Genomic DNA, 27486 nt, shown 5'->3' on the forward strand with positions numbered 1-27486 from the left:
TCTGCTGCCCAGCATGTTTCTTGGAGATTTGAGATTAGCAGTGCGGCTAATGCCCTGGGGAAATGATGATGACTAATGCCATGAGAGAACTAAAAGAGAAAATGGCGAAATCTAACCAGAGGACACTTTTGAATTTCCATTAATGAATCTAAGAACAGCTTTGGTTTATCTACTCTTTCCAAAGGTAATTATTTCCAAAGAGAATAAAAGAATAATTTTCAAGAAATGAGGTTGAAAATCTACCCTGTTGCATCAAAGGACGCATCAATTAAGTGGCAATGTCAGCTAAATTCAGGCAGGGACGACAAAAAACAATGATCTTAACGCATAATTTCTAAATATATAAGCGGAGTTCCTATAAATTTGACGAATGTTTGATTGACAAAAATGCCCCATAATTGACATGATCATGCAGACAGAGGCTTCTGCTGCAGGTCTTACAATCACATAAAATGCTAACTGTAGCATCTTGCCTGTATAAAAGAGAAAAACAAAACGTATACCATGACTATGCCAACATTGACTGGAAGCTAAAAGGACAGTCGTCTACTTACCTGGGCAGTAGGAATGAATTACTGTTTGAATTTGTGAGTGCTCACCACTCAGCAGCAGGAAGCATTGTGGAATGTGATCAGAGAAGATTATCAGCAGTTCGGAATCTGTCAGCTTTTCCTAATGACAATGTGACTGTGAGACTGCAACAACAGCCTACTCATTTCTTCCTGCTTGCACGCTATTGCGAAAACACTTGGGGGTGGTGCATCAGAGGCGAGTGGGAGCTTTGCAAGATCTTTGCAGCTGCGGGATAGAAGGAAGTATTTGACACGCTGGACATTAATGTTTACAATGACAGCACAAGCTAATGTTGAGATGTCAGTATATCATATGTGCTGCCTAACTGATTTCAGACCACTTCCCCTGATGCACCATTCAGTTAGATAAAGGTTCTGTTTTAATTCCTGCCTTTCTTAGTTATCTGGCCAGAGAAACACCAGCCATGCACTTAATCATTCGAGAGGGGAAGTATTGTGGTCATTGTTACCATGCAGGTTTGCTCGCTTCAAGTCAGGAACACGTTTTTCAAACATTCAGTCATTTAACTCCGAGTTGTCATTTTCTCAACTTTCCTACTGTGCTACCTTTTGAGCAGTTACAAATCATAATAAATATCTAAGACAACATTGTCTGCACTTCGAACAAACGGGAACATTCGAAAGACTTCCAGTCACTTTAACATGCGACCAGCAGATGAGCTGGGAATGAGGCTGTTTGTTGCATTTAACCGTTAAAGTAGAAATAATGCACCTGGATTTTGCAGTCGGAGGCGAACAGTCGGCGGTCGCCACTGCCTGCATGAAAAAAATAGTCCATACTAACCTAGTCCGTCGGGTGCAGCAGCAATTTGCTTTGCAGGAACTTGCTTTCCCGACTGCAGCAAGGGTCGAACAGGACTCCTGTCCAAGGCGAGCAGACAAGCGGCTTCTCAAAGAAGCCACTAATGGTGTCACAGGACGAAGTCACTCCCCTTGAGTGCAAACAGTCAATCACTTTTCAAGTTGGTGTTTTGGGATGATTTTAAGCTGCAGTGAACTTTTTGAAACTATTAAATACGATTAATCACGTTAGATACTTTGCTAAACTTTGGCAAAAAATATAAATATTTAAATACTTTTAACAAGCTTCAACAACTACTCATAAAATTAAATACATGAACAGGCGTTGAATTGTAAACTTACCCAGCCTGCAATGGAAGCCATCCTGCAGAGTGATAACCAAAGTTTAATCAAGAAGATTAATGCTTGTCTGTGGTGATTAGCATACATTCGATTTGTGTCTAAGTTACCTATTGACACAACCTGTTGGTGAAACCTGCATATGGATTCAATATGTACCAAAGGCTGGCAGAGAGACAAATTTCAGATGTATCGACAGTTCAGTTGATTATCTCCATGCCCTTCAAATATGTTTACTGGTGGAAAACGCGACTGCAGTCAACTTCCTTTGCAGCTCACCTTCAATGCATGCAATGACCAGGCCATCTCCAGCATTCACCATGCTCAGTGTAAAAGGGAATGTTCAGTTCTGCCATCATTATCCATGCCCGGTTTGCCAAAGCCTCGATATCTGTCACTCCCAGTCAATCACGTTCGATTATTCATTGAATGTTCATAAGCTTATGCAGCAATTCATTCCTCATTCTTTTTGAATTTTGTGACAGCAATGTCTCGATCCTGAATTGTCACAATTTCTTTTCAAAATTTTACCTCTTCAGTTGGTAATGCCTACTGGTCCATTTATATTCAAGAACCACTCAATTCATACGAAATGTCGCTTACATTAAAAAAGGAGATTGCAGCTCCAAAATATAAAACCGGGAGTCAACTTAGGTAACACGATGGGATGAAATCACCGGCAGCATTTGCAGCCACCTGTAAACATCACACTTCAGCAACAGCACAGACCGCAGTGGCTAAATCTACACGAAAATATTCCTTTTAACCACAGAACCATTGAACAAATACAGCACAGAAGGGGGCCATTCAGCCCGTCGTGTTCGTGCCTTCTGGGGAACAAAAATAGCCGCCCAATCTAATCCCACCCAGTAGCACCAGGTCCGTAGCCTTGCAGGTTACAACACTTCAGGAACATGTCCAGATAGCTTTTGTAAATAATGAGAGTTTCTGGCAGTGAATTCCCTACACCATCGCCCGCTAGGTGAAAAAAGGCTTTCCCCATGTCCCCTCTAATCCTTCCACCAATTACCTTAAATCGGTCTCCCCTGGTAACTGACCTCCCTGCTAGGTGAAAGAGGTACTTCCTCTCCACTCTATCTAGGCCCTTCATAATTTTGTACACCTCAATTAAGTCTCCTGTCAGCCTCCTGAGTTCCAGGGAAAACAACCCTACCCTATCCAATCTTTCCACATTGCTGTAACTTTCAAGCCCCGGCCACATTGTTGTCAATCTCCTCTGTGCTCTCACTGGAACAATTATGTCCTTTCTGTAATGTGCTGACCAGAACTGTATGCAATACTCAAGCGCTTTATACAGTTCCAGCATCACATCCGTGCCTTTTGTTCAATACCTGTGCCAATAAAGGAAAGAAATCCATATGCCTTCTTCATCACTCTATTTCCCTGTCCTGTTACCTTCAGGGACTTGTGGAAAAACACTTCAAGGTCTCTCACTTCTTCTACCCCTCTCAATATGCTCCCCTTTATTGTGTATTTCCCCGTTTGCCCTCCCCAAATGCATTACCTCATACTTATCTGGGTTGAATTCCATTTGCCACTTTTCTACCCACTCAGCCAAACCATTGATATCATTCTGGAGTCTATGGCTATCCTATTCACAATTAACTTCACCAGCAATTTTTGTGTCATCAGCGAATTTCCCAATCATGCTTCCCCCACTTCCGTCCAAATCATTAATAAATACCACAAACAGCAATGGACCCAAGACAGAGCCCTGTGAAACGCCACTGGAAGCAGCTTTCTATTCGCAAACAATCATCTGTTGACTATATCCTTTGCTTCCTGTTTCTCAGCCAATTCTGGATCCAACCTGCCACATTCCCCTGTATCCCTTGGACTTCCATTTTACTGTCCAGACTGCCATGCAGGGCCAACCCAAATGCCTTACTAAAATCCATGTAGACTACATCCACTGCACTACCCTCATCAATCCTCCCTGTTACTTCCTCAAAAAACTCAGTTAATTTAGTAAGACATGACGTTCCCCTAACAAATCCATGCTGACTGTCGCTGATTCATCCCTGTCTTTCTAACTGGCAGTTTATGCTGTCCCTGATAATTGATTCTAGCAATTTACGCAACACCGAGATCAGACTGAACAGCCTACAGTTGTTTGGCCTTCCCTCGCACACTTTTTAAACAATGATACAACCTTCACAGGCTTGCAATGGCCTGTATCTAGTGTGGATTTGAAGATGATTCTCAGCGCATCAACTACTTCTTCCCTGGTTTCTTTTAACAATCAGGGATGCAATCCATCCGGTCCGAAGGATTGTTCCACTTTCAAGGATGTCAGACCTCTGATACTTCCTCTCTCATTATTCTTATCGTATCTAATATTTCACACTCCTCCTGTTTAACTACAATATCTGTACCCTCTACTCTGTGAAGACAGGCAAAAAAACTCATGATGAACCCTGACCACATCTTCTGCATCCACGCATAAGTTCCCTTCTACATCTATAATAGGCCCTACCTTTTCCTTAATTGTCCTCTTGCTCTTAATGTACTGGGTTTTCCTTGATTTTACGTACCAATAATTTTTCATGACCTTTCTTTGTATTTTTCCAATTTCCTTTTTTACTTCACCCCTGCACTTTCTATACTACTCCAGGCTTTCTAAAGTATTAAAATATTGGTGATCGTCATAAGCTTCCTTTTTCTTTGCTTCTACAAATCCTCTTTTTATCAGCAACAGTTCAATGAAGAGGACGTTCATTCCGCTATCAGTGCACTGCAGAGAATTAACTGAGCAGCAGACGTGCCCACAGCTTCCTGCAACATTGAAACACATCATTAGGATTGCTTTCTCACTATTGCCAGTTAAGATGAAATATTACAGACCAGAAACTTTAATTCTGATTTTTATTAGAAGGATGTTTCCTAACCTGCTGATTCTTTCCAGCATTTTCTGTTTTTGTCCCAGATATCCAACTTACGCAATATTTTGCTTTTGCATTTGTGTTTAATTCATTGCCGCTTCTCTTCCAGGAATGCCTGCCTTGCAGAGGTTCTGCTGTTCTCTCCAACAGCAATCTCCTTTGGCTCTTAAACATTTTCACCTTCATTGTTTTCTATCTGCCTTCTTTTGTTTGATCAGGTGAGTATCAAAATCTTTCCATCGCAGCCACATCCCCTTCCTCAGCTATTTTCTCCGGCTCCAACTTATTCCCCGTTGGGATTTCCATTCACCCACGATGATAGATATCTCCTAAACCTTCAGCATTCCTAAACCGTTTGTCTGACCACATCTCAAGATCCACTCTAAATGTCATGCGCCACCAAACCCACATTCCCGACCTCTATCTAAAGCAATACCAACTCACTCTATCTCAAAGACATCCTGGTGCATAGTTTCATTTCATCCTTCGTCCCATCTGCACATTAACAAAATATATATATATCTATAGTTTTCTTTCAGATGTGAATGATTGCAAGCTTCAACAGTTCCTGTGTACAGGCACACATCTGGATCCTTCCGTTCCCTCTGACCTCATCTCTTCTTAGAATCTCATCGCTTGCTGTGTATTGATGATACCCTCTGACCTTCCCCTCTCTGACACTGAACGACCTGTCTACAGCAATAGACTCAGCCTCATCATCTTATATCCTCACCTCAATGAATTTGGAGCTCCAGATGAGGCTCTTCTTCTATCGCCTCCACCTCCGCTCCCACTTATTGGCCAGGAGTCATTAAACCTCAGAGCGAAATTGTCACCCATCTCCAGCATTCTGTCTCCACCTGGATCCCTCCCTCTGGCCTCTTTTCGTTGAGAACTGCAGGCCTGACATTGGCCATCTCATTTTCTCTGCTCACCTCAATCGTTCAAACCAGTCTCCCTCTGAACGTTGACAACGTCGTTCCCTCAAATCTAAACCAACATTGCCATCAAACCTGCTGCCAAATGAACAAATAACAAAGAACAGTGCAGCACAGGAACTGACCATTCGCCCTCCAAGCCTGCGCCGATCTTGATGCCTGTCTAAACTAAAACCTTCTGCACTTCCATTGTCCATATTCCTATATTCCCATCTTTTCATGTATTTGTCAAGATGCCTCATAAGCGTCGCTACCGTACCTGCTTCCACCACCTCACCCGGCAGCATGTTCTGGTCACTCACCACTCTCTGTGCAAAACAGTTGCCTCGCACATCCCCTCTAAACTTTTCTGCTCACACCTTAAACCTATGTCCCCTAGTAACTGACTCTTCCACCCTGGGAAAAACTTCTGACTATCCACTCTGTCCATGCCACTCATAACTTTGCAAACCTCTATCATGTCGCCCCTCCACCTCGTCGTTCCAGTGAAAACAATCCGAGTTTATCCGACCTCTCCTCATAGATAATACCCTCCAGACCAGGCAACATCCTGGCAAACCTCTTCTGTATCCTCTCGAAAGTTTCCACATCCTTCTGCTAGTGTGGCGACCAGAATTGCATGCAATATTCCAAGTGTGGTCTAACTTTGGTTCTGCACAGCTGCAGCATTACTTGCCAATTTTTATACTCTATGCCCCGACCGATGAAGGCAAGCATGCCGTATGCCTTCTTGACTAGCTTATCCACCTGAGTTGCCACTTTCAGTGACCTGTGGACCTGTACGCCCAGATCTCTCTGCCTGTCAATACTCCTAAGGGTTCTGCAATTTACTGCATACTTCCCACCTGTATTAGATGTTCCAATATGCACTACCTCACATTTGTCCGGATAAAACTCCATCTGCCATTTCTCTGCCCAAGCCTTCAACCGATCTATTTCCTGCTGTAGCCTCTGACAATCCTCATCGCTATTCGCAACTCCACCAACCTTTGTGGGGTCCGCAAACTTACTAATCAGAGCAGCGACATTTTCCTCCAAATCATTTACATATGCTACAAACAGCAAAGGTCCCAGCACTGATCCCTGCGGAACACCACTAGTCACATCCCTCCATTCAGAAAAGCACCCTTCCACTGCTACCCTCCGTCTTCTATGACCGAGCCAGTTCTGTATCCATCTTGCCAGCTCACCTCTGATCCCTTATGATTTCACCTTTTGTACCAGTGTGCCATGGGGGACCTTGTCAAAGGCTTTACTGAAGTCCATGTAGACAAAATCCACTGCCTTTTCTTCATCAATCATCTTCCTCACTTCCTCAAAAAACTCGATCAGGTTCGTGAGACACGGCCTCCCCTTCACAAAACCATGCTGCCTCTCGCTAAGAAGTTCCTATGTTTCCAAATGGTGGTAAATCCTGTCTCGAAGAATCCTCCACAATAATTTCCTTACCACCTACGTAAGGCTCACCGTCCTGTAACTTCCTGTATTATCCTTGCTACTCTTCTTAAACAAAGGAACAACACTGGCTATTCTCCAGTCTTCTGGGACCTCACCTGTAGCCAATGAGGATGCAAAGATTTCTGTCAAGGCCCCAGCAATTTCCTCCCTTGCCTCCCTCAGTATTCTGGGGTAGATCCCATCAGGCCCTGGGGACTTATCTACCTTAATGTTTTTCAACACTCCCAACCCATCCTCCTTTTTGAGCATGACATGACCCAGACTATATGCTCTCCCTTCCCTAGACTCATCATCCACCAAGTCCTTCTCTTTGGTGAATAATGATGCAAAGTACTCATTTAGTGCCTCGCCCATTTCCTCTGGCTCCACGCATAGATTCCCTCCTCTGTCCTTGAGTGGGCCAACCCTTTCCCTGGCAACCCTCTTGCTCTTTATATACGTATAAAAAGCCTTGGTATTCTCCTTAATCCTGTTTGCCAACGACATTTCATGACCCCTTTTACCCCTCCTGACTCCTTGCTTACGTTCCTCCCTACTTTCTTTATATTCCTCAAGGGCTTCGTCTGTTCCCAGCCTTCAACCATTATGAATGCTTCCTTTTTCTTTTCGACTCGACTCACAATATCCCTCGTTATCCAAAGTTCCCGAAACTTGCCAAACTTATCCTTCTTCCTCACAGGAACATGCCGGTCCTGGATTCTAATCAACTGACGTTTGAAGGACTCCCACATGTCAGATGTTGATTTACGCTCAAACAGCCGCCCCCAATCTAAATTTTTCAGTTCCTGCCTAATATTGTTATAATTAGCCTTACCCCAATTTAGCACCTTCACCCGAGGATTACTCTTATCCTTATCCACAAGTACCTTAAAACTTATGGAATTATGGTCACTGTTCCCGAAATGCTGCCCTAATGAAACTTCGACCACCTGGCCGAGCTCATTCCCCAATACCAGGTCAAGTCTGGCCCCTTCCCTAGTTGGAAAAACTACATATTATTTGAAGACGCCCTCCTGGATGCTCCTTACAAATTCTGCCCCATCCAAGCCCTGAGCACTAAGTGAGTCCCAATCAATATAGGGGAAGTTAAAATCACCCACCACTACAACCCTGTTTCTTTTACATCTTTCCAAAATCTGACTACATATCTGCTCCTCCATCTTCCGCTGGCTGTTGGGAGGCTTGTAGTGAACCCCCGACATCGTGACTGCACCCTTCCTATTCCTGGGCTCCACCAATATTGCCTCGCTGCATGACTCCTCCAAGTTGTCCTCCCGCAGTACAGCTGTGATCTTCTCCTTAACCAACTCCCCCACCCCTTTTACATCCCCCTCTATCCCGCCTGAAGCTTCTAAATCCCAGACCATATAGCTGTCAATCCTGTCCTTCCCTCAACCAAGTTTCTGTAATAGCAACAACATCATAGTTCCAAGTACTAATCCAAGCTCTAAGTTCATCTGCCTTACCTGTTATACTTCTCGCATTGAAACAAATGCACTTCAGACCACCAGTCGTCTTTGTCGGCGTCGTGCCCTCTACCCAACAGAGGCCGAATTCCAACTCTCTGGCACATCCTACTGCCTCCCCTTGGTCCATGTACCAACTACTGAACATCAAGTCCTGCCTGGGACTCTCATGTCCTCATATCCTCTGGGGATCTTCCATCCAAGACCTCCAACCTCAGAATTCCCCAAACACTCATACCTCATTTCTCAAACCCACGAACAAGACGGCCCTGCGTGACCCATATTTTCAGCCTGTTTCTCTTCCCCACTGAAATGATATTTTCCTATTTCAAATCTATTTTTACTCCCCTTGTCCAGTGGCTTCCCAACCACAACTGTGGCTCTTCCAATGTCCTCCATAACTTCACCAGTTCCAGATTCCTCGCTCTCCCTGTCTCCTATTTACTATGGACGCCCAATCCGCATACACTTCCATCCCCTACCAGGATGTTCTGAGAGTACTCTGCTTCTTTCTTGAAATGAGGCCCAACCAGTTCCCATCCACCTCCATCCTTCTCTGCCTTGAGGAATTTGTTCCCACATTGAACACATTCTCCTTCAACTTCCCGTACTTCCTCCAAATAAATGTGTTTCTTTGGGCACTCACATGGTTCCTATCTATGCCTTCCTTTTTGTGGGATATGTGAAAATGCTCGTTCCTGTCCTATTCAGGCCCCTCCCTCATCTATTCTCCTGCTACATCGATGACTGTTGCTGTGTTGCTTCCTCCTCTCATCCTCAACTGAAACATTTCGTTGACTTTGTTTCCAATTTACTCCCTTGTCTTTTATTCACATCGTCCATATTTGACTCCTACCTTCCTCAACGTCTCTATGCCCATTTGTGGTGATAGGCCGTCAACCAATGTTCACTATAAGGCCACGGATTCCAACAAGGACCTGCACTACGCTACATCACAGTCCACTTCCTGCAAGGACACGATTACATTCACCCAGTTTCTCTGTCTCCATTGCATCTCTTTGACTATGAGAACTTCTAAAGTAGCACTTCTGATGTGTCTACCTAATCCCTCAAATGGGGATTTCCAGCCACCGTGGTTGACAGGCTGATCAACTGTGTACGGCCCATATCCCTCATTTCTGCTCTCACTCCTTCCCCTCCCTTTTAGAACCAAGATGGTGTTCCCCTTGTCATCACCTTTTACCCCACAAACCTCCATTTGCAACCGGTCATCCCCTGCCTTTTCCGCTACTTCCAGCATGATGCCTCCACAAAACACATATTCCCATCCCATCCCCTGAAAACATTCTGATGGGACCATTTTATCGGTTACTCTCTGGTGCCCTCTTCAGTCCCCTCCACCATCTCCCCTTCTCCAATGGCAGTTTTACATGCATGTGCAGGAGATGCAACACTTGCCCTTATAACTCATCCCTACCTCCGTCCAGGGTCCAAACACTCATGGCAAGTGAAACAGCGATTTATTTGCGCTTTTTTCAATTTGGTATAATGTATTGTTGCTCTCAATGGGGACTCAAGATTAGGTAGAGAGACACAGATTGGGTTACCGCTTTGCGGTACACCTCCGTTCTGGTCTCAAGTGTGACCACGAGCTTCCTGTTGCTTGTCATTTCCATTCTCTACCTTGCTGGCAGTCTGACCTTTCTATCTTCGGCGTGCTATCGCAGTGGGTTGAGTAGCGAGGGGCCCAGCAAGCTGGACGATCAATGGTGTGGGTGGGAAATGGAGGCCAGACAGCTCGGGGCGGTGAGGAGAGGAACCAATGGGAGTAGAGGGACCGAGACATTAATGCTCCTATTGGAAAAAGCCGAATACTGTGCATGCTGGAAATCTTAAATGAAAGCAGAAAATGCTGTAAATGTAACATTGCGTGGTGTTGTCGTTGGGATGAAACTCTGGGTGAGTTGCATTTTACAGCAGGGACAGTCGGAAACCTAGGTGGGAACAGCGGTCGCACTTTTGAGCACATGTTAAAGGTAGATTGCATTGTTCAGAAGACTGATTATGAGAAAATTTGATAAGAATAACATGGTGAAAATGATTTTAGAAGTGGGCAACGCAAAACTAAAAGCCACAAATATAAGAGAATAACAAATTCAATAGGGCAACAGGGGAAATGTTTTACCGGAGAGCGCTCAGAATGAGAAACTTCCTATGAAAAGGTCTAGTGGAGGCGAATTGCATCGATGCATTAAGGAAAAGTCAGCTACACATACGATGGAAATAGGAATCGAAACTTATTCTGATAGATTTGGATGAAGAAGGGTGGGGGGAGGCCAATATGCAGCTAAAATAATGGCATGGAGCATTTGGTCCCGGCATCCATGACTGCGCTGTAATTCCTATGCCACAATGTAATTCTATGAAAGACAGAAATTTAATGACTGAGCCAGGGCATGTGATGGCCAAATTTGAACTGCGCGCCTGTCGATTACTATGTGCTCTCAGGTCGTAATTGTTGATATTAAGAGGCGTACTTTTTCTATAATTCTATTCAATCTTAGCAAGAATGAATAAAGTCACAGCGTGTTCAACTCCATCGGTCATGAGTTGATAATTATATGAGGCCAATCATGCCGCTAAACACAAATAGATAACAAGCTTCAATACAGCAGATTATAAATGGCGTTTAGTTTTTCCCTTCCCCGGAAAACAAGGAAGAGTAGAAATTCTCAGTCAGTTATTCGTCAAAGCATAGGGATCAGTCATATGATGTTCATTGTGCAATATCACACGCCCACCCTCATGAATTAGGTGTAATTTGATTTTGCGAGGCTCCACTTGCAGGATGATGCTCGTGATAGATTTCTGAATTAACTTCCACTCTTTATCTACAGCACTCAGACTGTGCTGTTGCAATCTCATAGACAGTCCTCTCCATGCATCTGCGGGCCGTTCCCTTATCGTGCTCAAGCTTGCTTCACAACTGCACTTTCCGATTGCCATATTTTATTTCATTCATGCCATGTGTGTATAGCTGACAGGGCCAGCTTTTTCTGTTCATCTCCAAATGCTCTTGAGAAAGTAGTGAAGAAACATGTTCTTGAACCATTGCAGTCCCAGTGGTGTAGGTACACCCACAGTGCTATTAGGGAGGATGGTCCAGGATTTCGACGCGACCACAGTGAAGGAACGGCGAGATAGTCCCAAGTCTGGACCATTTCTGACTTGAAAGGCAATTGCAGGTTATGGTTTTAGCATGTACCTGCTGCCTCTGTTCTTCTCAGTGGCAGATGTCACTGCTTTGGAAGCGCTGTCGAAGGAAACGTGGCGCATTGCTGTTCACATCTGGGAGATGGAAAACACTGCTGCCACTGTGAATCAGTAGTGCAGCCAGTGAATGTCCATGATACTGCATGGAGGCCAGTCAAGCAGTCTGCTTTGCCTTCGCTGGTGCCGAGCTTCTTGCATATTGATGAAGCCACACTCATCCAGGCAATTCATGCTGTAGCACTCTCCCATTTCTGATTTGGATCACTCAGGTTTCAGAACACAAAGACAACAATGCAACATCTCTTGGTGGTCATAGATTTGTTGCTATTTATTTTAGTTCTCACAGTGCTAAGCTGTTCAGGGCTGAGGAAACAGTCATTCATTGTGGTTACACCAAGAGACAGAGAGCCTGAAGCAGGCGCTGATGCCGTGCACCATCCATTCCACACTTTTAACTGGAAAATGCATGTGATTTTTAGCAAGCGTCAAATCTTCCAAATGTTCCTGCATACTCTCATAAAATAAGCGTAACGTGTACAGTACATACTGTTCCCTGAAATTGCAATACATATTATTGAAAGAAGGTCGTCAGTGCGGACATGTTTGTCTAGTAACAGAAATGAAGATGCGAAAGTCTCAATCCACCAGCAAGCGTATATTTCTGGTGATCTTTGAAAGAACCCCAATTGCACACTGAATCAGTCCAAGGAGTTGATCGTCCTGCTTTGTCTGTTGCGAAGTACTGGCGAAGCAGAATGCTCCAATGGCTTCATTCCTGTAGAAATAATAAACATTTATGGATATATCTATACCGATGTTTTGTTTCTTAACTTAAATCATTAACATTCTATTTTTTTGCCCATTCTCATCGTTATCATCATCCCTTCTTTCATTCTATCATTGCCACCTTCAAACCTATCGGCGAACATCCATTTAGTTCGTACCTTCCCAGCATTTCTCCCTGCCTCTAGTAGCGTTGAAAACAATCTGTGTTTGAATGAAGGATGATATGTAGCAGGCTCTGTGTTACACAGAACAGTGTTGATTTGTCGTTTTCATAGAAGCCCACAGAATAATCTTAAGAGAGAACGAACACCTCAATTTCTATTTCAGTGTCTTACCTCCAGGCGGAATTCCATTCACAAAGTGTTCAACAACGATGATCAACATCACGATGAACAATAAGATGCTGAGTCCGAGCTGGATGAGTGCAGCTGTGAGATATTGTCCTGTGGACAACAATAAAGCATCTGGCATTGATGAAATTACGACTTATGTTCGAACTCAACATTTCCAATGACAATTACAAATGGAAGGGAAGACTTGTTATTCCTTTTGTGAAAGCGTTGGGGGGTGGGGGTGGGAAACACTGGCATTTCTTATTTTGCAGCAAACAAATAAAAGTAACAACAAGTTCAGTAAATATTAATGCTTGAAAAAGATTAACAAATTTTCATCAGGCTGATAAGCACATTCTTGAAGAACACGGTGTACTATTTGGCTAGAATTGATGAATGGAGGCAATTGTTATTTTATTATAGAGGCATAGGATAGTTACAGCATAGAAGGAAGCCATTCAGCCCCTCGTGTCCATGCCGGCTTTCTGCAAGAGCAACACACCTAATCCAATCCACAACCTTGTCCCCGTAGATCTTGATTGTGTTTTCTCTTAAGATAATTATGCAACTCCCTTTTCAAGGCCTCTGCCATACTCTCAGGCAGCGCATTCCAGATCCTAACCAGGGGCTGGAGTAAAGTCTTCAGGTTTTGTGTAGGCTAACTATTACTGTTTGGCTTTTATATTCGATACATCTTATTATTAAACCTAGCTTCCAATTTGAATGGTTTTATCGACTTTTCATTCCCTGTGGAACCTATCCCTATTAACTCTGTTCTTCCACTGCACCAATCATTCTTAGATTCTGATGACAATTGCTGATAGTACTTAAAAAAAAGGTTCTATCTCAAAATTAATAACGTGGATTTAATCTGGCACTGCCTGTGCAGTTACATGGCCTTATCAACATCATTTTGCAGTTCTTTTGACCTTCAAAATAATTCAATAGATTTCCTATTTTGGTATCATCTGCTGATTTCAGCATTGCTCCCTCTACATCTGCACTCAAGTCATTGGATTGCAGAAATAACTGAAGACACACCGGATTTACAGGCCACCAGTAGTCAATCACTTGAAACACAAGTTAGAACATTCAAAGAGACAATTCGTTACAACTGGTCTCCAATCGTGTAATCCCTCCACTAAAGTCTTTTGAAAAGATCTAGGGGACTGAAGGGATATTTAATCGAGCGTCCAACATTATAACAGGAATTGTTAATTTAGATATGGGAAAATGTTCCTGTTAACGAATCGTACAAGGATCTGGGAACACATATTTAAGGATATGGCCAAGAGATGCATGGGGAATATGAAGAACTGTTTTACGCAACGGGAGGTAATGACTTGGAAATCGCTGACCATTTGCGAGGTAGACGTCGAGATAATCAGTGATTTCAAGAGGAAATTGGATGGCACCTTGAAGTAAATAGTCATGCGGAGAACGGGACCGAGCGAGGGATAGGGTCTGACTGGATAGTTATGCGGATCGCCAGCATGGCTCAAGGGGCCGGCTAGCCTCCTCTGTTGCCGTAAATGACTTGATGACTGCATAACAAAATGATACAACTCATTACTGCCCGTTAACGTTCACATTATACACATTATATCATTACATTTAGTATGCCATGAGATTTTTATGAACACCTATCAACTTGCGATTTTGCCTTTGGTGCCCGTCGGGCATATGCCATCAACGAATCTATTCCAGCACAACAACAAGCACGCTTCTACACAGGCTAACATTGTTGATGCACTGTTGACGACACATTTCCGCCTTACACTTACTTACCCTCATTTGGCCTTTCAAATTATATCCCAATATTAAGAGTATAAGAAACAGAATGCTTCGGACCATCAGAACATACTTAATACTTTAGAAAGCCTTCAGCAGTATCGAAAGTACAGGGGTGAAGTAGGTAAAATCAAGGAGAACTCAAAGACGTTTTATCAGTACATTAAAAGCAAGAGGATAACTCAGGAAAGGGTAGGGCCTATCGCAGATGTACACGGGAACTTGCGCATGGATGCAGAAGATGTCGCCAGGGTTTTTAATGAGATATTTTTTCTCTCTCTTCACAAAGGTAATGGTTGTTGCAGACATTGTAGTTAAAGAGGAGGAAGGTGAAATATTAGGTCCGATGGGTTTACGCCCAGTGCTCCGGTTTCCTCCCACAGCCAAAGACTTGCGGGTTGATAGGTAAATTGGCCATTGTAAATTGCCCCTAGTGTATGTAGGTGGTAGGAGAATGGTGGGGATGTGGTAGGGAATATGGGCTTAATGTAGGATTAGTATGAATAGGTGGTTGTTGGTCTGCACAGACGTGGGGGGCCGAAGGGCCTGTTTTCAGTGCTGTACTTCTCTATGACTCTAAAAGCAGAACAAAACATAAAGTACCAGAGCGTCTGACATCCTTGAAAGTGGATAAATTGCCAGGGCTGGATGGACTGCATCCCATGCCGTTAAAGGATGCCAGGTAGGAAATGGAGGTTGTGCTGAGGATCATCTTCTAATCCTCACTAGATATAGGCGATATAAGAGATGATTGGAGGTCTGCGAATGTTGTGCCGTTGTACAAAAAATGGTTCAATAACTTCAGAGCATGACGGCCCCCCTTTTTATTTTTAGTTATTATGTCTTGTTTACTTATTTTTCTTCGTTATTTTATTTTAGTTTGTTTAGTTTGTTTCTGCCCAATTCTGATGAAGGGTCACTGACCTGAAACGTTAACTCTGCTTCTCTCTCCACAGATACTAACAGACCTGCTAAGTATTTCCAGCATTTCTTGTTTTTATTTCAGATTTCCAGCATCTGCAGTATTTTGCTTTTAATTCTGAACAACTCTTTCTCTTCTGAACCACTATAATTCCTCACTACTGTAGTGATCTCAGCCTTTATTAATACAGCTCTTTCTCCTTTAATTTTCTTCCTATTATCCAAAATGTCAAATGCCCTTGAATCTTTAGCTCCCAGCGTTGTTCTCTTGCAACCTCGTTTCTGCAACGGATATCATATCATAAGTATTTATTTCTATTTGTCTGATCAATTCAACCATCTTGTAACAAATGTTGCATGCATTCAGATAAAAGCCTTTAATTCTGTCTTTTAAACGTTGTCCCCTGCACTGACCTTACTTGCTGCTGCATTCTTATGGTTGTACGCTAATCCTTCCTGTCATACACTGGTTATCACCATCTCTATTGCAATATTGCAGTATTGCCTTGTCCTTTATCGTTAGCTTCGTAAATGTCCCCTCATCTCAACCCTCCCCCACACTACTTACTTTCAAGCCTCAAAATATCATGAGTTATACGATTCACCAGGACACTGGTTCCATTGCAGTTCACGTGAAGCCCATTCAAACAGCACAGCTCCCTGCTTCCACAGAACTAATGCCAGTGTCTCATGAATTTAAATCGATTCCTAGCACACCAATCCTTGAGACACGCATTCAACTGTCTGTCCTGATTTACCCTCTGCCAATTGTTCCTGCCTCAGGTAGTATTCTAGAGATTATTCCTTTTGATGTTCTGCTTTTGACATTAGCCTCCAGCTGTTCATACTCTGTCTGCAGAACCTGTTTCTTCGTCCTGCCTATGTCGTTCGGCCGCACATGGTCCACGACAACTGGATCCTTCCCCTCCCGATCCAAGTTTCTCTACATCCGAAGAGATGGCCTGAACTATGGCACAGGAACAGACAACACATCCTTTGGGACTCACGCTCTCGGGAGTAAGAGAAATAACTGCACTGCTCCCTACTACTACATTACTGCATTGAAAATTGAATATGTGCAAGGGGCCAGAATTTGAGGAGCGCAGAGATTTCGAAGCATTCGAAATGCCACAGGATTCGGTCCTCGGGCCCCGACTATTCGCTATCTATATAAATGACGTGGCTGCAGGGATAGAAAGTACATTAGCAAAATTGGCAGATGACACGAAAATAGGTGAGACATAAAGCTGCAATAAAGAAATGAGAACTCGACAAATGGATATGGATAGATTACATAAATGGGCCAAAATTTGGCAGATGGATTTTAAAGTGGAAAAGTGTGAGGTTATCCATTTTGGTCGGAAGAATAGGAAGGAACGGGACATTGGGTAAATTTAAGGAGGAGATAGACAGATTTTTAATTAGTAATGGGTTGAAGGGTTATGGAGAACGGGCAGGAAAGTGGAGGTGAGACCGAAATGAGATCAGACATGAACAGATTGAATGGCGGAGCAGGCTGGAGGGGCTGAATTGCCTGCTCCTACTCCCAGTTCTTACGTTCCAAGTCTCTAGGATTTGTGTGTAGTGATTTGAGTGGTGATGCCATGTAGGGATGTGTACTTGAGGATAAGAAGCGTAGGGCTAGAGAAGATTGCATAGATATGATGGTATACATCCACGAGCTTTGATCACTATCATTCTGGAAATATGAGAACTGCTTGCATAAAGATGGTGCTACAGATTTTGCGAATATCTTGAACAACATCTATCAGGCCATATAGGAAATAAGGGAATGCACAAGTGCGTAGAGAGGGCTTTGCAGCCTGCATTTCGCTGTGGCGATTTGGCTCCTGCTGTTGGGCTGAAAAGGTGAGGGGGACCATACATCGGCCTTTCAGAGCCAACAACCACAATCCCCCCCAACCGCTTCACCCCGCTGATGGCCCACCTCCGCACACTCACGCACGGTGTACTTTAATATCGCTCAGGCACTTAGGGGCACGGTGATGTGATCTCCTTCCCAGACAGAAGGAGATCCCAACTTCTGTGAGTAACCCGGGATCGGTTCTAGGTATTGCCTGTTTTGAGTTTGCAAGTTCTCCCTGTGACAGCATGGGTGTCCGCCAGGTGCTCCGGTTACCTCCAACAGCCAAAGACTTGCTGGTTGATCGCTAAATTGGCAATTGTAAATTGCCCCGAGTGTAAGTGGGTGGGAGGAGAATGGTGAGGATGTGGTAGGGAATATTGGATTAATGTATGATTAGTATAAATGGGTGGTTGTTGGTCGGCACATACTCTGTGGGTCGAAGGGCCTGTTTCTGTGCTGTATCTCTCTCTGACTCGATGACTCAAGAGCTTCCAGCGAAGCAGTAGTATTGCATCCACCCGGAGCGGTGGCCATTGCCGGTACTGCAGGAGGCCTTGGACCCCGTCTCAGAGCTGTCGCATGTGCCCAAGGTAAGTGAGTCAGTGCAGTACCGGGAAGAGGTGGGAGAGGGTGGATCACGGTGGGCGTTTAGTGCAGGGAGATCATGTCGATGGAATATTTCCCAGCGTGGCCCTCCGTTGACCTCAGATTGCCCACACAGCAGAGCATCCCAAGCTGGCAGGACGGTTGTCCCGGTTCACTGGGTGACTTCTCCATGTGGCAGAGGCGCCTACCCTGCTACTGGTTAAATCGCAGTGGTGTCAGGAAGAGGCTCTTAAGTTGCCTGCAGTATGACACCTTGGGCCTCAGTTGTCCTCTGGGAGGGGTGGGGGGATGGGGGAGAGTGGGGGAAAGAATCGTCAACCTATCCCGCCCCTGACAAAATCCGGTGCAACGGGAAGGCAATAGGCACTCCACCCCCACATCACTCCCCAATTCTACTGGCCCCATCTACGCCTCCAAACACGACTCCGACCGTGGGGTGCGGAGCTCATTAAATTCCTCCCGTTGCCAATATTCACCACAGCTCACTTCGTGAACTTCATTTCACTACATTCAGCAGAATTGATTGAATGAATGCAAACATATATTCATGGTATGCCTCCTGTGTTGGGACAGTGATTAGACCAATACAAGGTACAGGAAGAGAACATAAGATGCCAAAGGGAGTTATCTTGTTATCCAAGGCATAAATTGGAAATGAGTTAAACAGGAATTATGGAGCTCATTTCGTTGGCATATTTTCGAAGGAAAGCGATTGAGGGTTTAGCTTCTCCAGCCCAGGAAAGACAAAAAACAACAGTAAGAGAGTCGATCAAAACAGATCCACAGTTCACCTCTGCAAGGTAATTCGTAATTCCTGCTTAGATTGTAAATTAATTACATTACCTATTTTAAATTTAAATGGGAGCGAGGAGATCATTATTTCAGACACAATAACATAAAATACCGTTTTGAAATTTGTTGGCCGCTACTTTCGCATTAATCCCTATATCATCACTAAATGACAAATCAACCGCACGACCGATAAAGCAATATCAACAACTATAATTTTCTCTGGAACCTTTTTTTGGCGCATTTATGGTGAAGGTCACATTCCGTGCAGCATCGGACATATTAGGGGTTCTGTACTGGTTCAGTCGTGTGACTATTGTATATCTAAACGTTATCAAGTGCTTGGTTCCTCCGGCTCGTGCAGCTTGGATAGACAACGCTATTAAAATAGATCAACAATCTATTGACTTTAGTAGAGACATTCTTACATTGCTGTTGGAATTTTAATTATTTTATTACTAGCATTAGTTGAAACGAGCCCGATATAGGAGTAAATTGAAAGCAAAATACTGCGGATGCTGGAAATCTGAAACAAAAACAAGAAATGCTGGATTGACTCAGCAGGTCTGGCAGCATCTGTGGAAAGAGAAGCAGAGTTAATGTTTCGGGTCAGTGACCCTTCTTCGGAACTGACAAATATTAGAAAAGTCACAGATTATAAACAAGTGAGGTGGGGGTTGGGCAAGAGATAACAAAGGAGAAGGTGCAGATTGTACCAGGCCACATAGCTGACCAAAAGGTCACGGAGCAAAGGCAAACAATATGTTAATGGTGTGTTGAAAGACAAAGCATTAGTACAGATTCACACCTAATCTGTAATAATGCTTTGTCTTTCAACACATCATTAACATATTGTTTGCCTTTGCTCCGTGACCTTTTGGTCAGCTATGTGGCCTGGTCCAATCTGCACCTTCTCCTTTGTTATCTCTTGCCCAACTCCCACCTCACTTGTTTATAATCTGTGACTTTTCTAATATTTGTCAGTTCCGAAGAAGGGTCACTGACCCGAAACGTTAACTCTGCTTCTCTTTCCACAGATGCTGCCAGACCTGTTGAGTGAATCCAGCATTTCTTGTTTTTGTTCCCGATATAGGAGTGCTGACTTGGGTTGCATTCGAGTGCTGAAGTGTGAGTTTTGTGACTGAGGGAGGTCGTTGAGGAGGGCGCGAGGAGCTCCCTTCAGTTCCTGCCTGTCCTCAAAGAGCGTGAGGGGAGCCAAGAGTTTCCACAGAGCTCAGCTGACTAGGGACTGAGTCCTGGTGAATATTTTTCAAACTGGATTGTATTGTAAGTCATTGTTTTAGCAAGAATTAGTTGATTTTATTTATTATTGTAGTAGTCTTCTAAAGTTTTACATTTTAATGTTTTAGTCATGGCAGGAGAGCTTAAAGCCGTGGTTTGCTCCTCTTGCTGCATGTGGGAATCCGGGAACATTTCCAGTCCCCGGGACCAGCATGCATCCAGGAAGTGTGTCCAGTTGCAGCTCCTGGAAGCTCGGGTTTCAGAGCGAGAACGGCGGCTGGCAAAACTATAGAGCATCCGTGTGTCTGAGAGCATCGTGGATAGCACGTATAGAGAGGTGGTCACACAAAGCTGAAGGGACTTGAGGAAGGAAGGGAATGGGTGACTACCAGGCAGTCCAAGAGAATCAGGCAGGTAGTTCAGGAGTTCTCTGCGGTCCCGCTTGCAAATCGGTATTCCATTTTGGAGGCTGATGACGCTGGTTCCTCCAGGGAGTGTGGACAGATGCAAACTTCTGGCACCGCAAGCAGCCAGTCAGCAGAGGAATGGAGCAAGAGAGGAGGAAAAATATTAATATGGTATTCTATAGTCAAGGGAACGGATAGTCGCTGCTACGGCCGTCAGTGTAATCCAGGATGGTATGTTGCCTCCCTGATGCCAGGCTCCGGGATGTCACTGAACAGCTGCAGCACATCCTGAAGGGGGAGGGTGACAAGGCGGAGGTCATGGTACATGTTGGTACCAATATCACAGGTAGAAAGAGGGATGAGGTCTTTCATCAAGAATTCAGGGAGTTAGGCAGCAGACTAAAAAGCAGGACCTCTCGGGTTGTCATCTCTGGATTACTCCCAGTGCCACGTGCTAGCGAGTATAGAAATAGGAGATGAATGCGTGACTTAAGAATTGGTGCAGGAGGGAGCATATTAGATTCCTGGAACACTGGGACCGTTTGTGGGGAGGGTGGGACCTGTACAAGCGGGACGATCTACATCTGAACCAGATGGGGACTAACATCCTTGCTGGCGGGTTTGCCAATGCTGTTGGGAGGAGTTTAAAGTAATTTGGCAGGAGGAGGGGACGCAGCCTCCTTGCAGAATAGGGACACATCTAAATACAGGAAAGCAAACAAGTCAGAGGGAATACAACGGTAGTAAGTTTCAAGGGAGTAAGAACAGGATGGATGGCCTGTACTTTAATGCCAGGAGTATTACAGGTAAAACGGATGTGTTAAGGGCACGTGGAATTGTGATACGGTAGCCATCACGCAGACATGGTTGAGGGAGGGGCCGGATTGGCAGCTCAATATCCCGGGATGTCGAATCTTCAGTCGAGACAGAGGAGGGGTAGAAGAGGAGGGGGCATTGCAATATTAGTTAAGGAGTCAGTTACTGCAGTAGGGAGAGATGATATCTTGGAATGGGCATCAAATGAAGTTTGATGGGTAGAGTTTGGAATTTAAAAAAAGTGACTGCCACAATGCAAGGTGTTTATTATCGACCCCCAGATAGTCAGCTGGAAATTGAGGAGCAAATATGTACGCAATTGGGAGAAGTGTGTAAAAATAATAATATGGTAATTATATTAGGTGATTTCAATTTTCCCAACATTAATTGGGATAGTCATCGTGTTATGGGCTTAGATGGAGTGAAGTTCTTAAAATGTATACAGGAGAACTTTTTAGCTCAATATGTAGAGCATCCAACACGGGAGGGTGCAGTGCTGGACCTAATTTTGGGGTATGAAGCTGGACCGGCGGTTGATGTATTGGTGGGGGAGCATTTTGGTTACAGCGACCACAACATGGTACAATTTAAGTTGTTATGGAGAAAGAAAGGTTTTAGATTGGGGGAGAGCGAATTTTTAGTAAATTAAGGCAGGATCTGGCCAAGGTCGACTGTCAAGAGTTACTTGTCGGGAAATCTACAGAAGAGCAGTAAGGGGCGTTCAGAAAGGAAATAGGAGGGTACAGGCCCAACCTGGTAACTCTAAGGTAATATGCAGGAGCAACATTCCCAGAGAACCATGGATGAACAGAAACATTCGGTACGATGTGTAGGAAAAGAGAGGCTTTGAGCAAATACAATGAGATCAAATCAATGGAAACATTCGTGGAGTGCAGAAAGTATAGGATGGTGCTTAAGAAAGAAATTAGGAGAGCAAGCAGGGGACATGAGAAAGCTCTGGCTGGTAAAAGTAGGGAAAATCCCAAGATATTCTACAAGTATATCAATGGGAAGTGGATAACCAGGGAAAGAGTAGAAGAAGGTTCACTGACCCGAAACGTTAACTCTGCTTCTCTTTCCACAGATGCTGCCAGACCTGCTGAGTGGTTCCAGCTTTTCTTGTTTTTATTCCAAGCCTATCCAACCTCTCTTCATATCTTAAATGTTCCATCCCAGGCAACATCCTGCTGAATCACTTCTGCATCTCCTCCAGTGCAATCACATCCTTCCTATAATGTGGCGACCAGAATTTCACACAGTACTCCAACTGTGGCCTTAACAAACTTCGATACAACTCCAACACGACCTTCCTGCTTTTGTGATCTATGCCTCGATTGATAAAGTCAAGTATCCATTATGCCTTTTTCACCACCCTATTAACCTGCTTTTGTGCCTTCAGAGATCTATGGACAAACACGACAAGGTCACTTGGTTCCTCGGAACATCCCAGTGTCAGGCCATTCATTGAATACTTCCATGTCACATTAACCCTTCCAAAGTGTATCACCTAACACTTTTCAGTGTTAAATTCCATCTGCCACTTTTCTGTCCATTTGGCAATCCCATCTATATCTTCCTGTAACCCAAGACACTCAACCTCACTGTGAACCACTCGGCCAATCTTTGTGTCATCCGCAAACTTACTGATCCTACCCCCACATCTATAGTCATCTATGTCATTTATATAAATGACCAACAATAGGGGACCCAGCACAGATCCGTGGTACGCCACTGGACACTGGCTTCTTGTTTTTATTTCTTGTTTTTATTTCAGATTTCCAGCTTCCGCTGTATTTTGCTTTAATTTTGGATAGGCTTGGGTTGTTTTCGCTGGAGCAGAGAAGACCGAGTGGTGAGCTGATCGAGGTGTATAAGATTGTGAGGGGCATCGACACGGTGGATCGGGAACAGCTGTTCCCCTTAGTTAAAGTGTCAGTTACTAGAGGGCACAAGTTTAAGGTGTGGGGCAGGACGTTTCAAGGGGATTTGAGGAAGAACTTTTTTACCCTGACGGTGGTGACAGTCTGGAATGCACTGCCTGGGAGGGTGATCGAGGCGGGTTGTCTCACATTCTTTAAAAAATACCTGGATGAGAACTTGCCACGTCATTCCATTCAATGTGATGGGCCAAGTGCTGGCAAATGGAATTAGGTAGACAGGTCAGGTGTCTTTAATGCATCGGTGCAGACTCGATGGGGCGAAGTGTCTCTTCGGCGCTGTATTATTCTGTGATGCTGTGATTGAGGTTTGAGCACATTAAGCCATCTCTTGATCGATGATCTTACCTACCTTTCATAACTCGTACAGAAATCATTGCATCTTCGCTGAATGGCGAATGCTTCATATTTAAAAGGACCTCAGTTTGATAACGACAACTATAGTTTCCTGCAGATTGAGTGCCTTGGATGTCGATAGGGAAGGTCACATTTCGAGCAGCGTCAGAAACATCACGGGACAGTAATCTTTCGTTATTTCGGTATAAGTGAAATGTTTCCCCTGTGCAGCGAATGTCGCCTTTGCAGGTGATAAGAACTCTCTTTCCGACTGAAAATACACCAGGGGTTGGATGCATGGAGATTCTCGGAACTGCGACGATATCTGGAACAATATTTGGAATAAGTTAAAACTTATCTAAAGTTCCATATCAAGATTCGACTGAATGGTACATTGAAACATCAAAGATGTAAACAAACTTCCACATTAGCACCTAATAGAAAGGGATGTAAATAAAAGGTTAAATCTAAATGTGCCAGTTATTGTGTGCAGTCAGTTTTTTTCTGCCTTTGGACAGTATCTTACGGCACATCTCTATACTGCCTGCACAATCTTGACCATGCTTCAGCTCAAAAAGTTTAACTTGTCTTCCCATTCTCATTAAACTCATTATCTGTTTCTCTTCATCTCTGCCCGCTCCATATTCTTATCTCTTGCATCCAATATGCACATTGCAGCCCTCTGTGCGTTCAGGGCATAGATTTGACATCACTGCACCTGAAAGTTGTCCACCGCTTTCCAATCGATTCCATCTGGTTCCGAAACATTGGCTTGATTTTCATTTGGCGCTGCTTAATTCCCAGTGGCTGCAAATGTTTCAATGCTCATTGTGGCTGATTATGTCGGCGACAGTGTTGAACAACGGCACAAGGTTAACTTTTTCATCCTTGTTTCAAATTCCTGCATGGTCTCCCTTCTTCTCATCTCTGTGACATCCAATTTTAATTCCTCCACCATTGGTGGCCATGTCTTCAGCTGCCGAGAAATATTTCATCTCTTGGCCTTAAGCTCTGGAATTCTGCCCCTCGGCATCTCTCCCTCTCTAATCTCTAACCTCCTTTGAAATGCACCTTTGCAACTAAGCACTAGAATTTGCTCTCAGGCGGTGGTGCAATATGAGCTATGTGGGTTTCGGCCACCCATTCTAAGCCGCACCAGATACTTAATTTCATTGACTCCGATGGAGCTGATTATCAGTCACTGCACATAACGGTGGTCGATCTGATCGTGCCCGTTTTGCTCCACCGCCATAGAGGATTTATCCAGCCCTCAATTCCCTTCAGCATTTAGGAGTCTGCAGAAAATCAGATGACTGACTGCATCACATTTCGACACTTCCGGTTCATTGTCATGTCCTCACTAATCTAGAATGATTAGGAATGCATGAATACTGTTATTGCTGTACCTGAAACGTAAATAGGCAGCTGTGAGCGCCCCCAGTAAGAGTGGAATCATATTGAAGGATTCCTCTGGCTCCCATCCGCACTCTGTCTGCCGGGAGGGTCGCTTGAGATTTTCTGCAGATTGAAAGAAAGCGGCTTTCTGCTTTCTCACAATGAGAAAATATGTGCTAATAACTGCTGGAACCGACCAGGATCAGCAAGTTTTCTGTCTCCAAAAACGTTATAAGCAGTTTAAACTGACATATACACTGACTTACACCAGAATTTACAAATTGATTACAAATTTGCATAATGACCTGAACACACAATGACCACTTTTCCATGGGTTCCACTTTAAGCACCAGTGACGAGAACAGATTCCCTTGTGTTTAACATGACAACTGGAACTCTTGTTGGCTGAGCAAGCATCCGCAATTCACGCAATGTCAGTGACACTATCGGTTTTCATAACTTACCTCGAATAGATATCTGAACAGGGTCACTGGGTTTTGAATATGTCCAACGTTCAGTGTTTGTTAAACATTGGCATGTGTAATTCCCCTTTTGTTCACGTTCTGCAATGAAATCGAAAGCGTTCTCACGCTTTCCGTCTTTAAGATTAATGTCGTCGATCGTACTCTGACATCTGTAGAAGTAAATCCTCGTGACGGGACACTGACAGCTACAAGTCAAGTTTATTTTCTCTCCTGGTAGGAACATTCTGAAGGATGGATTCAAAGATAACGTTTGTTTCTACAAATTATCTGATGAATGGACAAACATAACGATTTATCAACAAAATTATTTTAATTAATCTACGTCTATATTATTGTAATAAATAAAGTTCAATGCGGCCTTTGCAGAAAAAAGTGCATCCGTGGTGCAATGAGAACAGTGTGAGAAGACAGCGCGGCCTAAGCTTTTTAAAGAGCTTCATCATTGGCAGCAGCAAGCAATTTTTGATTATTGTTGAGGTAATATTAATATTTTGGGTGCAGAAACTATAAAATTTAAGTGCAACTGTGGCCATCCTACACAGTTATTAATACCACAACAGTGAAGTCTCAAAGCGAGATTGCATATATTTTGGACAAATAATGACTCAATCCAATTTAAGACTTGCGGGCAAAGTCATGATTATCGTGGATTAATAAAGACACCATTTTTGAGAGTGTTAGAGATTTAACAAACTGTTGTGAAACGTTCCACTGAAACAGGCCCTTCGGCCCACTGAGTCTGTGCTGACCATCAACGACCCGTTTATACAAATCCTACACTAATTCGATAATCCTGCCACATCACCACTTGTCCCTATATTTCTCTACCACCTACCTGTACTAGGAGCAATTCATAATGGCCAATTTACCTGTCAACCTGCAAATCTTTGGCATGTGGGAGGAAACCGGAGCACCCGGAGGAAACCCACGCAGACACAGGGAGAACTTACAAACTCCACAAAGGCAGTACCCAGAATTGAACCTGGGTCGCTGGAGCTGTGAGGCTGCGGTGCTAACCACTGTGCCGCCCGTTTATCTGGATTTTTTTTATGCATCCCTATATCAAGAGCGCTGGAAGTCATTGACGACTGGGCAAGCCAAAATAATGCCAGGTATCTGACTAAATAAGGAGAAATGCGTTTCAAATCGGATTGTCATTTGATGGCGTTCGGTCGGCTATACACTTGCCATACGGATTGGTTGCCCCCATATCCGTGGCAGAATCACATATCCGTGGTGCAACATGCTAATGTCAAAGTAGAGGGATTCTGGGAGATTGTCAAGTTTAAAAGAAAACTTACTTACTGTTCAAGTGTGAGATCTTAAGAGCATACAGTGCAAGCATTTTCTGGAAGAACAAAATGTTTATATGTCTCCCAATGAGATAAGGGACCATGAAATGAAAAAGCCTTGAGATAAACGTGTCAACACAATCGATATTACCAACGTAAATCCAAAAACCGAAGCAGCCAAAAATTATCCTGATTAGTTAAGAACGACATCTTTTAACACAAGACTGAAGATGATTAGGGGAAGGGAGGGTGAAGAGAGAAGAGAGAGATAGGGAGACCGACCAAAAAACTTGAAGACCGTAAGCTGCAAGGGAAAGAGTTGTGCGCTCTGCCGTCCAGTCTCTAATATGGCTAATATCTGTGTTAGACTGTTAATCACTGCCTGAGTTTGTGACTATGCTTTATCTGAAATCTTAATAAATTTTCTCTTACCTGGACCTCAATACAGTCGATTCACAACAAGATGTTTGCTACCAAATCTGTTCCCACCTTACAGAGGCGAGAAATCACCCTTATTTTATCAAATCTTACCCTCCCATCTTCCATAATCAAGTGATATATGGCAGAAATATACAACCTGTTCTCATGATTTAAACACAAATTTTTTTATTCATCAAATACATGTTGTGCCTTCGATTCCACACAGCATTCTTTAAAACTACATTAGGAGAGGGGTCGGACCATGAGCGAAACACGTGTGGCTTCTTTCAGTTCAGATCCAATAACTTCTCATCCTGTAAAACTGTGTTCAC

The 27486-nt window shown here is 43.8% G+C and overlaps 2 protein-coding genes across 4 annotated transcripts in view; both read right to left on the minus strand.

Annotated features, from left to right (window-relative positions):
* LOC137356143 (immunoglobulin superfamily member 1-like) overlaps positions 1–1476 on the minus strand; it is a 50954-nt gene extending 49478 nt beyond the window's left edge. For 2 of the 3 annotated variants that reach the window (XM_068021954.1, XM_068021952.1), the window contains exons 1-2: positions 1378–1474; positions 555–798 (exon numbers count right to left, since the gene is read on the minus strand). The gene's annotated coding sequence lies outside the window, so the exon portion shown is untranslated. Of the gene's footprint in view, positions 1–554; positions 799–1377 lie in introns of all 3 variants that reach the window. The other variant, XM_068021953.1, reaches the window with a different exon arrangement.
* A 9591-nt stretch (positions 1477–11067) lies between these two features.
* On the minus strand, positions 11068–25665 carry LOC137356423 (uncharacterized). Its single transcript, XM_068022314.1, has 4 exons — positions 25422–25665; positions 23579–23887; positions 12854–12961; positions 11068–12507 (listed from the first exon to the last, which is right to left on the minus strand). The coding sequence occupies exons 1-4, from the start codon at positions 25663–25665 to the stop codon at positions 12431–12433; spliced, it is 738 nt and encodes a 245-aa protein (XP_067878415.1). The 3' UTR covers positions 11068–12430.
* Positions 25666–27486: the final 1821 nt, after the last annotated feature.

This window comes from Heterodontus francisci, chromosome 45, assembly GCF_036365525.1.
Source record: "Heterodontus francisci isolate sHetFra1 chromosome 45, sHetFra1.hap1, whole genome shotgun sequence".
Taxonomy (NCBI): Eukaryota; Metazoa; Chordata; class Chondrichthyes; order Heterodontiformes; family Heterodontidae; genus Heterodontus; species Heterodontus francisci.

Coding starts and splice junctions, on each gene's coding strand:
- LOC137356423 (XM_068022314.1), bottom strand. CDS start 25,665: ATGTTCCTACCAGGAGAGAAAATAAACTTGACTTGTAGCTGTCAGTGT. Junction 23,888..25,421: donor TGTTCAGATATCTATTCGAG/GTAAGTTATGAA, acceptor ATATTGTTCCAG/ATATCGTCGCAGTTCCGAGA. Junction 12,508..12,853: donor GAATGGAATTCCGCCTGGAG/GTAAGACACTGA, acceptor TTATTTCTACAG/GAATGAAGCCATTGGAGCAT.